This window comes from Pan troglodytes, chromosome 13 (assembly GCF_028858775.2).
Source record: "Pan troglodytes isolate AG18354 chromosome 13, NHGRI_mPanTro3-v2.0_pri, whole genome shotgun sequence".
Lineage (NCBI taxonomy): Eukaryota > Metazoa > Chordata > Mammalia > Primates > Hominidae > Pan > Pan troglodytes.
The window spans coordinates 37,051,465-37,068,241 of NC_072411.2; the positions used below are offsets into that span (position 1 = coordinate 37,051,465).

General features: G+C 40.9%; 2 protein-coding genes across 6 annotated transcripts in view; one reads left to right on the forward strand and one right to left on the reverse strand.

Moving 5' to 3' along the window:
- Positions 1-16,777, reverse strand: part of MAP3K19 (mitogen-activated protein kinase kinase kinase 19) — an 81,553-nt gene that overhangs the window by 53,258 nt on the left and 11,518 nt on the right. For 2 of the 4 annotated variants that reach the window (XM_063791122.1, XM_063791123.1), the window contains exons 1-2: positions 5,528-5,711; positions 4,034-4,149 (exon numbers count right to left, since the gene is read on the reverse strand). In XM_063791122.1, the coding sequence (XP_063647192.1) occupies positions 4,034-4,087 (54 nt within the window). In that variant the 5' untranslated portion in view covers positions 4,088-4,149; positions 5,528-5,711. Of the gene's footprint in view, positions 1-4,033; positions 4,150-5,527; positions 5,712-5,775; positions 5,931-6,944; positions 7,061-9,813; positions 9,969-12,586; positions 12,776-16,777 lie in introns of those variants that run through there. The other 2 variants (XM_525928.9, XM_016949723.3) reach the window with 2 other exon arrangements.
- Positions 9,290-16,777, forward strand: part of RAB3GAP1 (RAB3 GTPase activating protein catalytic subunit 1) — a 198,652-nt gene continuing 191,164 nt past the window's right edge. The window contains exons 1-2 of one of the 2 annotated variants that reach the window (XM_054679795.2): positions 9,290-9,850; positions 11,905-11,984. The gene's annotated coding sequence lies outside the window, so the exon portion shown is untranslated. The remainder of the gene's footprint in view (positions 9,851-11,904; positions 11,985-16,777) is intronic. The other variant, XM_054679796.1, reaches the window with a different exon arrangement.

A 16,777-nucleotide genomic window follows, 5' to 3' on the forward strand; every position in this document is an offset into this window, starting at 1 on the left:
ATTCCTGGGCTTTTCCATGGTTCTCTGCAGTACATCATCTTGATTCTCATTAATATCCTTTCTCTGGAAAATTAGGTTTTACCATTCTCCATGCTGCAAAATCATTTCTCACTTCTCTATCCACTTTCTGACATTTTATATTGTGACTTGGGTTTAGCAATGTATCCTACCATGTTTCAATAAATCTAAGATGTCCTTGATTAAAAGCTACAATGTTGTTTTATGTACCACTAAAAATGACAAAACAGTACCAATTTGACAGTGACAATTGTAAGATGTCTGACTTCAAAGAGGTTAAAATGCAAAGTACACATCTTAGAATTGATAGTAGTTTAGGCCAGGTATGGTGGCTCATGCCTGTAATCCCAGCACTCTGGGAGGCCGAGGCGGGCAGATAACCTCAGGTCAAGAGTTCAAGACCAGCCTGACCAACATAGAGAAACCCCGTCTCTACTAAAAATACAAAATTAGCCAGGCATGGTGGCCCATGCCTGTAATCCCAGCTACTCCGGAGGCTGAGTTAGGAGAATCACTTGAACCCGGGCAGCGGAGGTTGTCGTGAGCCGAGATCGAGCCATTCCACTCCAGCACCCTTGGCAACAACAGCAAAAAAAAAAAAAAAAGAATTGATAGTAGTTTAATTGAAGAAAGAAGCTCAACATATATTTTTTTTTAAGGGATTGGGCCTCTCACTGTTGGCCAGGCTGGAGCGTAGTGGCATGGTCTTGGCTCACTGAGGCCTCAATTTCCTGGGCTCAAGCGATTATCCTGCCTCAGCCTCCTGAGTAGCTAGGACTACAGGTATACACCACCATGCCCAGCTAATTTTTAAAAGTTCTTGTAGAGACAGCTCTTGCTATGTTGTTCAAGCTGGTTTCAAACTCTTGCCCCCCCAAAGTGATCCTACTGTCTTGGCTTCCCAAAGTGCTGGGAGTACAGGCATAAGCCACTGCACCTGGACCAGATCTTTTTTCTTTTTCTTTTTCTTTCTTTCTTTTTTTACAAAGATGTGAAAGTAAATCAGTGGAGGAAGTATGGTCTTTTCAACAAATGATAGAGGAACAACAGGCAAAAATACGTACCTCGACCTAAACCTTGTACTTTGTAAAAATTAACTCAAATTCCGCTGGGCGTGGCGGCTCACACTTATAACCCCAACACTTTGGGAAACCAAGGCAGGCGGATCACCTGAGCTCAGGAATGCGAGACTAGCCTGGCCAACATGGTGAAACCCCATCTCTACTAAAAATACAAAAATTAGCCAGGCGTGGTGGTGGGCACCTTTAATCCCAGCTACTTAGGAGGCGGAGACGGGAAAATTGCTTGGGAGGCAGAGGTTGCAGTGAGCAGAGATCGTGCCACTGCACTCCAGCCTGGGTGACAGAAGTGAGACTCCATCTCAAAAAAAAAGAAAAAAAAAAGCTCTAATTGGATTATGAATCTAAATGTAAAATGTGAAACTATAAATCTTTTAGAAGAGAGCATAGGATAAAATTGTGTCCTGGGCTTCGGTGAACAATTCCTAGTCACAAAAATCATGATCCATAAAGAAAAAAATGGATGTTGTTTTTTATCAAAATTTAAAACTTCTTTTTAATAAAACATTAAAAGGATGAAAAAAAGTCAAATTATTTTCTTGACTAGGAGAAAATATTTTATGAAGCATATACCTAGAATATATAAAGGCTTCTCTAAACCTATCAGTTAGAAAGCAAATAATCCAATTAGAAAATGGCAATGGTGGCTCATGCCTGTAATCCCACTACTTTGGGAGGCCGAGGCAGGAGGATTGCTTGAGGCTAGGAGTTCAAAAAATTTTTTAAATTAGCTGGGTGTGGTGGCATGTGCCTGCAGTCCCAGCTAGTCAGGAGGCTGAGGTAGGAGGATTGCTTGAGCCTGGGAGATTGAGTCTCCAGTGAGCCATGTTTATGCCAGAGCACTTCGGCCTGGGCAACAGAATGAGACCCAATCTCAAAATAAATAAAAAAATTTTTGGACTTTTTTTTTTTAACCAATAAAATATAGAGTAGTAGGATCTTTATTTGGGATATGTTAATTTTTACAAACATTCAAAAGGTACAAATGAGTACACAGTGCAAATTGCATCTCCAGTTCTCTCTCTGTAGGCAATCACTGTTGCCAGTTTGTTGTACATCTTGGGTCTCATTCCACGGTTTTCTATGGGCTGCAATGCTTGTTACTAATACTGTTACTGTACTATAGGGGACTTTTTGTAAAGTCATTCATCATAGACAGGATGATAACCAGGGCCACGAGGAGGCACCTCCTTTTTGGTACCCTGTGATGGGTTTGATATGATCAGATTAATGATCTCCTTTTCTTTTCCTTTTTTTTTTGAAATGGAGTTTCGCTCTTATTGCCCAGGCTGGAGTGCAATGGCACAATCTTGGCTCACCGCAACCTCTGCCTCCCTGGTTCAAGCGATCCTCCTGCCTCAGCCTCCTGAGTAGCTGGGATTACAGGTGCCCACCACCAAGCCTGGCTAATTTTTTGTATTTTTAGTAGAGATGGGCTTTCACCGTGTTGGCCAGGTTGGTCTTGAACTCCTGACCTCAGGCGATCCACCTGCCTTGGCCTCCCAAAGTGCTGGGATTACTGGCATGAGCCACCGTGCCTGTCTCTTTCTTTTTTAAAAAATTGAGACAGGGTCTTGCTCTGTCACCCAGGCTAGAGTTCACTGGTGCAATCATAGCTCACTGAGGCCTGAAACTCCTGGGCTCAAGTGATTCTTCCACCTCAGCCTCCCAAGTAGCTGCGACTACAGGCGTGTGCCATCATGACCAGCTAATTTTTTTTATTTTTAGTAGAGATGAGGTCTCTTTTTGTTACCCATGCCAGTCCAGAACTCCTGGCCTCAACAGATCTTCAGCCTCACAAACTGCTGGAATTACAGGTGTGATATGATTTGGCTCTGTGTTCTCCAGCAAATCTAATCTTGAATTGTAATCTCCACATGTCAAGGGAGGGACTTTGTAGAAGGTGATTGGATCATGGGGGCGGTTTCCCCCATACTGTTCTTGTGATAGTGGGGGAGTTCTCACAAGATCTGATGGTTTTAAAAGTGGCAGTTTCCCCTGCACTCTCTCTGTCTCTCCTACCACCTTGTGAAGATGTGCCTGCTTCCCCTTTGCCTCCCACCATGATTGTAAGTTTCCTGGGGCCTCCCCAGCCATGTGGAACTCTGAGTCAATTAAACCTCTTTTGTTTATAAATTACCCAGTCTCAGGTAGTATCTATAGCAGTGTGAAATGGACTAATACAAGGTGTGGACCACCGCGGCTAGCCTAGACTTCCTTTTCAATATTAATGTACATAAAAAGGAAGGTACATTTGATTATTTAGTATGGATTCAGCTGAAACAATCTTCTGTGGTACTGGAGACACATACACACACACACGCAGGCACGCTCACCCAGAGTAAAGAACTGAATATTTGTGTCCCACCAAAATTTTTATGTTGAAATCTTAACTACCAATGTGATGGCAAGTAGGAGGTAGGGCCTTTGGGAGGTAGATTATGAAAGTAGAGTCCTCATGATGGGATTAGTGCCTCTTATAAAAGGGACCCCAGAGCACTAGCTAGCTCTCTGTCCATCAAGTGAGCATATGAGAGGTTGGCAATCTGCAGTCCAGAAGACAGCCCTCACCAGACTCAAACCTGCTGGCACCCTGATCTCAGACTTCCAGGACTGTAAGAAATAAATTTCTGTTTATAAGCTACCCAATCTATGGTACTTTGTTATAGCAGCCAGAACTGACTAAGACACACACACATACACACACACACACACACACGTGTACACACACATCTTATGCATGAGTCTCAGAGTTTACTAGCTAATTACTGCTCTGAGATTAAACTTTCAGAAGAGTGTCTTACCAAATATGCTTTTTCATGATTACACTTAAAAATAAAATTGTAATATATGAGTGTTATGAAGTATTCAAGCAACACAAATAAAGTAGTAGATGGAGTAGGCTGTCCGTTGTTTCTTTAAAGGGAGGCTCTTACCTCACTTTTGCTGATGCTTTGCAAGATGATGTTTTGATTTTTGGTAACTGTCATCAAATCAGTTGGAGAACAGTTTGTATCATGACAAATGTCAAGCAATGACTCAGCATGTCTTTCTATCAAAAGAAACATAATAGTATGTTTTGATAAGATTCATCTCCAGCAATTTCAAAAGAAGATCTAGCTCTATGTTCTAAAATCAGCTCCATTTTGTCAAAGATTTTCCTGAAATAGTGGTCTGGGATCCTGATGAAGCTTCAAGCACTAATTTTCACAAGAAGAGATGTGAAGACAAGAGTCCATGGAGTGGATGGCTTACTATTTTTTTTTAAGGCTTTGATGGTAACTGCTATTACATAAGGACAAAAAAATCAAACAGGTAGTTTGAGATTTTGAGCAAGTGAAATTTTTTTAGAGAGTTAGGATGAATCGATCATCCTATCTGATCTGAGCACCCACCAAATTTTAAGCTGTATGAGAAATTAAAACTTAACAAGAGTCAGATTTTAGTTCAGCTTAAATCTAGTCACCTCATACTTAATGTCTACATCGTCATTGCAAAACCCTCTGTAGGGTGCTGGGACGTGAGTAAGAACTTTTTAACCATTAAAGCCATCAGCAGTTCAAGGTTAGGGAATCCTCTTCTCCAGAGCTGCGCAGAGGAAGGACATCTGTCTTCCATGTTTCCTGAGGATGACCCATCATTACAGACTTCTACTGGTGGAAGATTAGGCGATGCTTCTTGGCCTCTTCCAACTAAACCCTGAAAAACTACCATGTATTTTTCAGGGTACTGAAGACTTAGTGCTGGCTCAATCGATACTGTATTTTCTTTCTCTGAATCTGCGCACTGCCCTGAAGCCCCTGAAGTTATTTCTTGGGGATTGAGGATAATTTCTGCACAATTTGGCTAACAACTGAAATCAAAGCAATACAGAGCCTTACAGACCATCCTATAATTTAAAAAATTTAGATCGCTCAAACTTTCTTCTTTAGTTTGTAGAAGGGAGTGAATCATGAAGTTAAATTAATAGCGATCAACAGTTATCACTTCAAATGTTTGGGATTAATGGTTTGTGGTAGGCAAAGTTGCTAAGTGAAACCCTAATGATAAGCTGGAAATCACATTTGCTCTATAGTTGCCCAGGACAAAGACACTCAGCTCCTCTGAACACACTTCCTATCTAGTGATTAAAGCCACATTAAATGGACAGAGTTCCTAACACCAAACAGCAGACTCCCAGTTTGTACCCTAGGGACATTGCTCTCATATGTATCCCCTCCTGCTATCCTGGCTTCTTCAAATAAGCATTGGCTTCTTTCAACAAAAACTCCCCCTCTTTCAGTGGCTCCTCCATTTATCTTGTAGTGGAAACAAAATTGAACAAGTGATCTATACCCAGACTTTCCATTTCTTCATCATATTTTCCTTCTTTACTCTCTGCAATCTATCTTCTGCCTACATCCTGCCATTGAAACCTCTCACATCCTTACCACATCTGCTTTGTAATCTCTTTTCCAATTTAACATTGTTTCCTGCTCCTTTCTTCCTGCAACTCTCTTCTGATTCTCCTCCTCCTCTCACTTCCTGAGTCCTGATGTCCCCACCGCTCCTCTCTATCTGCGGGTGCACCTCCTCGGCTCAGCCCTCTGCAATTTTCTCACTCTCATCAGTCCCTCAATGACCTCACCCACCATCATGTCCTCACAATCTCCTCTCTGTAGAGAACTCCCAAACTAACCTTTCAACCGGTCCTTTCCCACAAGCCCAGTCCTACAGAAACTTGCTACTTGAAAGTTCCAATGTACTCCCATTTTGTTGGTTGTATTTCCATCTCCTGCACTTTCCAGGCCTTAAAATGTAGTCATCTTTGACTCAAGTTTCTCAGCGGTTGTCTCTGTGTCTCCGCTGTCAACATCACATCTCGCAGTTCTGTGAATTGTTCTTTCACAATGTCTCCTAGACCCACCACTCCCAGCATCTCTTAGGCTCACTCTCACACCCCACCCAAGGACTCATTCCCTAGTTCTTACCACCATACATATGGGCACTTCTATAATTTCTTAATAGAGATCCCTGCCTTTTCCCTCAGATGTAGCCAACACGATAGGAACAGGTTAATATTCCTAAAACATGGCCTTCATCATTCTCTGGCTTAAAATTCTTTAGTGTCTGTTTTATTGAAAAAAAAAAGTGATGTCCTTCAGCCTGACATCTAAGGCTCTCCCCTCCATGGACCCAGTTTCTTTATGTATCTGACCTTCTGTTTCTCTTTTCCCTGACATGAACTTTCAGTTCTAGTTTCTTGTTTGCCCCTGGGATAAGCTATGCTCACTCCCAGCAAGGGGCCTCTGCTCCACAAAATCAAATTGCATCCTTTTTTCAAAGGTCAGATCAAGTCTCACCTCTTTCATGAAACCTTCTTAGGTATAGCTTTGTCCTCTGCCCCCGAAGCTTCAAACAGAAAGCGAATCAAACAATAAAGTCAGGCAGCTTTCACAAAGTCACACGCTGCTCAGTGGCACACTTTTCATTATACTTCTTGCTGTGGCTGTTTCTTTGCCTTTGTTTGGACTCTTTTCCTACCTATATCAAACCTTCCCACTGTTATGCAGCCTTCAAGAACCACTATAAGTCCCTCTTCCCCTTTCAAGTTTACAGCAAGCTCTCTCTGACTTATGTGATGTGCCCCTGACCATGCTGTATATTTTCAAAAGTTTAAACCTTGCGTTAGACTTCTTTGCATCCCCCAGAGCACCTAGTCGTGGGCCTTGTACAGAGTCACTGCTCCATAAATAGCCGTGGACTTGATTTCTTTAAATGGATCCATCAAACAGATGTAGAAAAAGAAAGAGTTCTAACAGGAATTTTTGGGTTGGGAAATTATGCATGTGGAGTGAAAGTATTTACCTGGTTTTGGCATAGAACTCATTAAAATGTCCAAAAGCTGCTGTTTCTTTGAACTCTCTATTTGTGACACATAATGTATTGCTGATTTTCCACTAAAATCACAAAGTTTAGGATCTCTAGGAAGAACAGAATCAACATTAAAGTTTATTTAGTTGAATCTGTTGAAAAAAGAAAACTAATATGAGAGGGAAACATTTACATCAAATAAATAAAAAGTAATCTTATGTAGTTTGGGGATAATAATAATGATTTCAAAATGTATGAATAGAGGATGACAATTTTACAAGATTTTAAATAAAAGGAATTTGCTGTGTATCTTTATTCCCATCCCCATTCTAAAAACATTCTGAGATTTGCAGAGAATTCCCAACTTTGGACAAAAATTTTTATAATTCTTTAAGGGTGCATAAAATCAAGTAAAGATAAAAACATCTTTTGTTGTTTTTTTTATATTTTTAAATTTTTTTCAATGAGTCATAAGGATTAAAGCATTTTGATAAACGATTGTCTTATCATTCCAAATAGCTCACTTGATTTTTTTCTTTTCAATAATTAAGCTAACTGCTGACTTTTTTGATATTTATTTTTTCTAATGCTAACAGCTAGTTCTTTTATGATTCAAAATGGTGGAATGGCATAGAATCTTCTCTTTAAAATTAAGCTGATACTTTTATTTCATGGTCTCTTGGATGAGTGGAGCAATCTTGTCATAAAAACCAAAGTGTGCCTCTCCACATGGCCTTTTCTTTTTTTTTTTTTTTTTTTTTGAGGCGGAGTCTTGCTTTGTCACCCAGGCTGGAGTGCAGTGGTGCGATCTCGGCTCACTGCAAGCTCCGCCTCCTGGGTTCACGCCATTCTCCTGCCTCAGCCTCCCGAGTAGCTGGGACTACAGGGGCCCGCCACCATGCCCGGCTAATTTTTTTTGTATTTTTAGTAGAGACGGGGTTTCACCGTGTTAGCCAGGATGGTCTCGAACTCCTGATCTCGTGATCCGCCTGCCTCGGCCTCCCAAAGTGCTGGGATTACAGGCGTGAGCCACCGCGCCCAGCCCCCACATGGCCTTTTCATTCCTCTTTACCTGGCTTTGTGGTTGGTAAACCCAACTGGCTGATCTTAGGACCATTTACAACAGCACAAGTCTCTTCTTATCCTCTCTATTACAACAGCACAAGTCTCTTCTTATCCTCTCTATGTTGTATCAGCTCAGAGAAATCCAAAGTTAAATGATGAGAATCCCATTAATAGATTACAGTGAGGGAAACAATGATGAAACTTGCTTTACTTATCCTATTCTAGGACAAGGAGCAAGTTGATCATGGTCTCTATCCTAAAACATTTGAATTTGAATCTCTTCGTTGCTATGGGACAGGGTAATGTGTCATGAGCCACAGTAATATTCTCTTACGGACTTTTCTTCATCAAAGATTGTAATTCAAAAGAAATAGCATAGGACTGAGAATTGGGGTTGCCACTACCTTGATATATGGCTTTAAGCAAGCCACTTATCATATTTGCAGAGAATTCCCAACTTTGGACAAAAATTTTTATAATTATTTAAGGGTGCATAAAAACAAGTAAAGATAAACTCATTGGGACCTCTCCTCATCTGCCTAGATTAGGGTGTCTCCAAGTGGCATACCTTGATTTCCAGTATTCTGGACCCCAATCCAGACCTACTGAACATCTCTGGGATGATGTCCAGGAATCTCCACTTTTATCAATTGGCCAAACTATTTCTCAACACTAGGCTGAAGTAGCTTCAAAATTCCCTTTTCATTCCATTATACTAACTGATCCTTTTACAATATCTTGTATTCTTGACTATAATTTTGTTCTTGAAGCTCCCTCCTCCTTTTTTTTTTCAAAACAAAATTCATATGAAATACTGAGAAAGAGCTCAGGCCATCTGTTCTTATTTGATGACAAGATAACTAAGTAACAGCTTTAGGAAACTGCAATTGTAACATAAGAGATTGCTTATTAACCCTCTTATTTTAAAAAAAAGTTCATTGTTTATCTCATCCCTCCTAAAAGAGCATTTGACATATAGTAATTTTAAGATAACTTGAAAACACTATTATAAATTGCTTTTCAGACATTGACAGTGTTTTCTGAAATAATTAGTAATATCTTGGGGGTAGAGAGCTGGATACTCAAGAATTATTTGACATTCCCAGTAACTACCAAAACAGTAATCATTTCAAGAAATGAAACAAAGCCAGATATCATAAGAATAATAGGTAGCAAATTTTAGAAACTGCACATCACTTTTCAATTGTGAAGTCACTTTTATGATGATGCATGTGCATTTGGTATATATAGTAGAAAACAGCCTGTAATCTCCACAGCTTGGGAGGCCAAGATGGGAGAGCAGCTTGAGGGCAGGAGTTTGAGACCAGCATGGGCAATATAGTGGGACTCCATCTACACAAAAAATTAAAAATTAGCCGGGCATAGTGGTATGTGCCTGTAGTTCCAGCTACTCGAGAGGCTGAGGCAGGAGGATCCACGAGCCCAGGAGTTTGAGGTCACAGTGAGCTATGATTGCATCACTGCACTCCAGCCTAGGCAACAGAGCAAGATCCTGTATAAAAAAGAGGAAAGAAAGAAAGAAAGGAAGAAAGAGAGAGAGAGAGAGAAAGGAAGAAAGGAAGGAAGGAAGGAGAGGGAAAAGAAAGAAAGAGAGAGACAGAGAAAAGAAAGAAAGAAAGGAAGGAAAGAAAGAGAAAAGAAAGAAAGAAAGAAAAGGATGGGAGGGATGGAGGGAAAGGGTAAAAAAGAAGCTTTGTGTCTCGGTTTACATGTGATTTCTGTAAATAACAATTGAATAGACACCCTTCAGCTGGGCTGACTAACTGCTCATACTCACGCATGATGCCTTAGGAGCTGGGACAGAACTTCCACAGGTTTGTACACTGTTAACATGTCAAGAGTCTCAAACAGGTCCACATCTCTCACAGCCAGCATCAGAGGGGTCAAGCCATGTTGGTTTGGGAAATTTATATCCAGGAACTCTTCAGATGCCTTTAAAAACATGCAGCTTTATTTCTGTTGTGTTTTTACTGCATAGCTCTTTGTGCTAATCTTTGCATTTTCATTGCTTGGCCAACGTTTCATTATAACTTCAATATGTTCTTTCTCAGTGTCTGTCCTGAAAGGAAACTGATGAGGTGAAAGAACACAAGCCAGAAAGACAGATCTGGGTTTCAATCTCAGCTGCTTAAGGTGGTTATTTAACTTCCCTGACAGGTTGTATCAGGGACACCCTGTTAAAAGGTGATCAAATCACCCTGATAAATTGAGGGTATCCAGTTAAATCATGTATAATTTTCATTTGGGATGTATTTATACAAAAAACTATTTGTTGTTTATCTGAAATTTAAATTTAACTGGGTGTCCTGTATTTTTATTTGCAAAATCTGGCAACCCTATTTGCTAAACTTCAGAGCCCTCAGTTGTAAGGTGGAATAGTAGTGTCTTCCTTGTAGGGTTATGTTGCTGATTGGTGCTAGAATGTAAAAAGTACTTAGCAGAGTGTCTAACACACAGTAGGTGCTCAGTAAACATTCATTGAATGAATAAATAATTTATAATAATACAGCAGCTCAGCCGGGCATGGTGGCTCACACCTGTAATCCCAGCACTTTAGGAGGCTGAGGCATGTGGATTGCTTGAGCCCAGGAGTTTGAGACCAGCCTGGGCAACATGGCAAAACGCCATCTCTACTAAAAATACAAAAAATTAGCCAGGCATGGTGGCATGCACCTGTAGTCCTGGTGACTCAGGAGGCTGAGGTGGGAGGATCACCTGAGCCTGGGAAAGTCGAGGCTGCAGTGAGCTGTGATCAAGCCACTGCACTCCAGCCTTGGCAACATAGTGAGACCCTGTCTCAAAAAAAAAAAAATTTTTTAAAAAAACAGCTAACTTACCTGTATTTATATAGTCAAATGGAGGGAGGCATATGAATGTAATTTGATGCCTTAATGAAAGTAAAACTTAATTTGGATAATTCAAAACTGAAAAGCTACCGCAGGCCAAAACACCTAAATTCCTCATTTTATAGACCAAAGAAATGCACTAATTTCCATTTCTATTTCACTTTATGCCATGTAAGTATACTCAGTGTCTCTACCTCAGCTTCTCTAGGGACAAACTAGAGATAATGGTATTACTTCAGCAGGGTACTGTGGGAATTAATTAGTTAATTTTTTTTTTAGTCGCTAAGAAGAAACCACCTCTGATATCAATGTTTATTATTAGTTAGAACCAATATGAAAATTTTGAACTGAGAATAGTCTTGCAATAGCATATCGATTCAGCATCTGTTGATCAAGGTATAGATCCAGTTACAGGTACCAGTTTCTTAAAACTTGGTTCCTAATGTTTAGGGGTTAAAAATGTGGCTATAAAAACAGACATTGGGCCAGGCGCAGTGGCTCACGCCTGTAATCCCAGCACTTTGGGAGGCCAAGGCGGGCAGATCGCAAGGTCAGGAGATCGAGACCAACCTGGCTAACATGGTGAAACCCCGTCTCTACTGAAAATACAAAAATAAAATTAGACGGGCATGGTGGCGGGCGCCTGTAGTTCCAGCTACTCCAGAGGCTGAGGTGGGAGAATGGCGTGAACCCAGGAGGTGGAGATTGCAGTGAGCCGAGATCGCGCCACTGCACTCCAGCCTGGGCGACAGAGCAAGACTCCGTCAAAAAAACAAATAAACAAACAAACAAAAAAACATTAGATTACAATCACAACTGCTGAAAACACCATTAAGTAAAATACGTTGTCTTTCAAAAAAATTTCTAAGCCTCAGTTCGTGATGTCTGGCAATTTTAGACTATCATTTAGTCCAACAAAAGAATTTGAAGTATTGTTTGGTTTTGTTATATCTCTTCTTGAACTGTACCTGACTGGAATATCTTTCACTTTTTTCTTTATCTGTTTGTGTCTTTACCATAAGGGATTAGAAGAAACTGTTTCCTAGCAGCAATTGATTTTCTTTCAGTTGGAAGGTCACATGGTCTGACAGTCTCTTTGAAGGTAAATGCCAAGAGTAGGCAATTGCCAGTCACCAATAATTAATGTCCTTGGTTATGCATATGATTTTGCAAGTTGCTTTGGGAAAAAGTATCTGTAAGTAGAAAATCTAAACACGAGGATCAATACCCTGAGAAGACAGCCCTTTAAAAATGTATCCTCTGAACTCTTTCATGACAACTAAATATTATGCAAGGCATAGGCTCTCAGATTCCTTTTTCAGGATAAAGATAATAACAGCAACTGGTCCAAAGGGATCTAAGCAGCAATTGTACAAATGGCAATGATGCCAAGGGAACTCCTCTGAGCAAGTTGATAGTGGTCCTCTGGAGGCTTCCTGGGAGCAAATCATTTCCCAGGGGTGTTGCGTGACTTCTAGCACCCAGCTGGAGGAAGGTGGAAATCGACTGCTCCTGTGTTCTTTTATTATCTTGTTTTCCACCCCAGTGTCCTGTTTGATCCCTTCTTTTTTATATGTTCTGTCTGAAACTTCCTAGGATTATATTTGAAAAGAATTTATTCTTCTTTAAAAGGAATCATATGTAGTCTGTGCCCTTTTCACCATCCACTCACCCACCCAAAGACAGAAACAAATATCAACTAACCAGTAAATGTTGAACTTGCTCAAGATCACCTTGCCATGAACTTTGTAGAAGTTGCATTTGGGGAGCCTGGATTCTATTGACTGCCAAGAGTTGTCTTTGGATATTGCAATTAGCTACATGAATTGCGGTTCGATTGCTGTAATTGCAAAGGGTGATATCTACTCGCTTTTCCAGAAGAAATCCAATAACCTGCAAAATGACACAGTCTTAGTTAAATATTTTAAAGTACCAACAGTGTCTTCAGAGCTAGGTGGAAAACTGACTTAGGCATGGCTCTGATTCATCGGGATGTGGGTAACTGCTATTTGCCCTTTTTAATTTGGGGAACAAAAATCTCCATGACATGCATGATTTTTGGGTAGTCTTTTTTGCAGGGACTAGAGATCTATGAGTATTGTATGTTAAATCCACACAAAACATTGAAGTTTTATAACTGTCTATAATCAAAAATACAAAACCGAAGGGAGCAGGCATGGTTGTGTGTGCCTATAATCCCAGCTACTGGGAGGTTGAGGCAGGAGGATCACTTGAGCCCAGGAGTTCAAGGCCATCGTGCACTATAATCCTACTGTGAATAGCCACTGCACTCTAACCTGGGCAACATACCAAGATCCTGTCTCTAAAAAATACAAAAACAAAGATGATTCAGGCTTATATATCCTTGAATGTCACAAGTATTTCTGCAAGTGTTTCTAGAAAGAGAGTAAACTCTATTCAATATGGTGAGGGGACAGACTGCCCAGTTGCATGTTAAGAACTGTCCTTGGTGCTGAGACTGCACCAATGAACAAGACCAGCAGCCAGCCTTTAAAGTATTTGCAGTCTAGTGAAGAACAGAGACATATTTTAAAAAAAAAAAAAAAAGGCAATTGCAACATGGGGTGATAAATGTAACAAGAGAAGTGAATACAGGAGGATGATGGGGGCACTTCGACAAAATCTATTAAGATATCTTGGAGAGTCTGCGAAGACTTTTTGGAGAAAGTGATGTCTAAGCTGAGACCTGAGGAATCAGACTCAGCCAGGCAGACTGGGAGAAAGACTGTTCCAAGCAGAGGATACAGTGTGAATAAAGTACAGTGTGTACAAGAGGGCAAGTAATATTCAAAGCTCTGGAAGGAGTTAGGTATGTCTAGAGCCCAGAATAAGAAAAGGAAGGGAAGGAGATGCGGGTGGAGAAATCAGCTGTGCCTCAGTCCTGAAAGACCTGACAAACCCCTCTGAGGAGTTAGGGCTGTGTCTTCAGGGCAATAGGCAGACAGTGAAAGATTTTCCTCAGGAAAATGACATAATCAGGTCAGTGTTTTAGAAAATCACTCTGACTGCTGAAATAGATTGATGTGGGGAAGAAGGGAAGTGGGGAACCAGAGAGAGGACTACCACAGTGGCCTTATGAAGAGACGACAGCGACTGAACAAGAGAAATGGTAGTGGAGATTTAGTGGCTGAGGGCATAATCTAGGAACACTTAGGAGGTGGAATTAACAAAACATAGCCACTTATTCAATGCGGATGTTAACACTGAGCCAGAAATCAGGGATAATTCCAAGATACTGTCTTCAGTGTACTTTTGTCTGTCTGCTGTACTGCCACTGCAGACCAGGCCACCATGGTCCCTTGTCTGAAGCAATGGAACAGCCTTCTCTCCATTTCAAGTGCTTCTGCATGAAACCCACTAGAAAGGCCCAAATCAAAAATTCAGATAACAGCAAGAGTTGGAAAGATGAGAAGAACTTGGAGCCCTCATACCACCATTTCTGCTGGTGGAAGTGTAAATGGTGCATCCACTTTGAAAAACAGTCTGGTTTGGGAGGCCAAGGTGGGTGGATCATGAGGTCAGGAGTTCAAGACCAGCCTGGCCAAGATGGTGAAACCCCATCTCTACTAAAAATACAAAAATTAGCCGGGCACGGTGGCAGGCGCCTGTAATCCCAGCTATTTGGGAGGCTGAGGCAGGAGAATTGCTTGAAACCAGGGGGCAGAGGTTGCAATGAGCTGAGATTGCACCACTGCACTCCGGCCTGGGTGACAGAGTGAGACTCTGTCTCAAAAAAAAAAAAAAGAGAGAAAAGAAAAGAAAAACAGTCTGTCAGTTCCTCAAATGATTAAACATAGAACTCCCCTATGATCCAGCAATTCCACTCCTAGGTATGGTACTCAGGAGAAATGAAAACATATACTCACACCAAAATGTTTACAGAAGCATTATTCATAGTAACCAAAAGATGAAAAGAACCATTTTCTGTCAATGGATTGGATAAATAAAATGTTGTATATAAAGACAATGTGATATTATTTGGCTATAAAAATAAAGTATTGACACATGCTACAACATGAATGAACCTTGAAAACATTATGCTAAGTGAAAGAAGCCAATCACAGGAGACCACATACTATATGATTCCATTCATGTGAAAATCCCACATAAGAAAAGTTACAGAGGCCAAGCACGGTGGCTCACACCTGTAATCCCAGCACTTTGGGAGGCCGAAGCAGGTGGATCACTTTAGCTCAGGAGTTCAAGACCAGCCTGGGCAACTTGGTGAAACCCTGTCTCTACAAAAAATACAAAAATTAGCTGGGCATGATGGCACATGCCTGTAGTCCCAGCTACCTGGGAGGCTGAGGCAGGAGGATCACCTCAGCCCAGGAGGTAGGGCCTGCAGTGAGCTGTGATCGTGCTACTGCACTCCAGCCTGGGCAACAGAGTGAGATCCTGTCTCAAAACAAACAAACAGACAAACAAAAAACAATAAAAAAGGAACAGCTATACAAACAGAAAGTAGATAAGTGGCTGCTTAGGGCTGGGGTGGGAGTTGGGAAGAAAGGATAGAGAGTGATAGCTAAAGGATATCGGGTTTCTTTTTATCTTCTTTTTCTGGGGATGAAGTTCTTTTTGAGATGATAGGTGTTCTAAAATCAATTGTGAGGATTGCATATTAATATGAATATACAAAAAAACATGGAAGTGGCCACTTTAAGTAAGTAAATTGTATGGTATATGAATTTTATCTCAATAAAGCTGTTTTTGAAAATGCCTTTGCATGCCTTTATGGCTTTGCATGATCCAGCCCCTGCCTGCATTTCCAGCTTTATCTTGTGCCATTTTTCACCCTCCCTCTGCAAGATCAAGTCACCTTTCTATACTTCAAAAATGCAAGATTTTTTTTCCTTTTTTTTTTTTTTTTTTTTGAGACGGAGTTTCACTCTTGTTGCCCAGGCTGGAGTGCAATGGCACGATCTCGGCTCACTGCAACCTCCGCCTCCAGGGTTCAAGCGATTTTCCTGCCTCAGCCTCCTGAGTAGCTGGGATTACAGGTCCCCACCACCACGCCTGGCTAATTTGGTAGTTTTAGTAGAGACGGGGTTTCTCCGTGTTGGTCAGGCTGGTCGCAAACTCCCGACCTCAAGTGATCCGCCCGCCTCAGCCTCCCAAAGTGCTGGGATTACAGGTGTGAGCCACTGGGCACCTGGCCAAGATTTTTTTTTTCCTAACCAAGGCCTTTGTCTTTGCTGTTCCCTCTACCCCAATTGCCCTTCGTTTATGTCTTAGCATAAATACAACCACATCATTAAGGATTTCTTGACCACTTTCTCAAAAGACAAGCCACTCTATTGGTTACTTCAAAGTACTAATAACAATTTGTAATTCATTGAAGTGCTTCTTGTTTCCTTATTTGTTGTGTTTCACCTTCATTCAAATATAAGTCCCCAAGGGCAAGAGATCTTATCACGTGAATAAATATTTTATGAATGAGTGAATGAGTAGTTTAAGATAAATAGATGATGATGCCTTAATTTAATTCAATTTCAAATAATTAAATGTTTATTTGATTTCATAAGATGGGTAACACCGATGCTGGTGTCCCTCAGGAGGGTAAGGTTTGGGAAGAAAGATGATGAAGATAATTTTGGACATGTTATGTTTGGGATGTCTGTAATATACAAGTGGAAATATTTAGTTGGAGTTCAACATTGTGTGTGTGTGTGTGTGCGATATGTGCTTGAGAATCAGGGGCCATCCTCACATGATTGAAGGACACCAACATTTAAGGGATGAGAAGAAACAGCCCATAAAGGGGACTGGATAGAAGTTGCCAGAGAGGTAAGAGGAAAAACCAGGAGGAGGTCAAGGAGGAAAATACTTGAAGAAAAATTGGAGTCCAATGGTGCTAAGAGGTAGAAGCGGCAA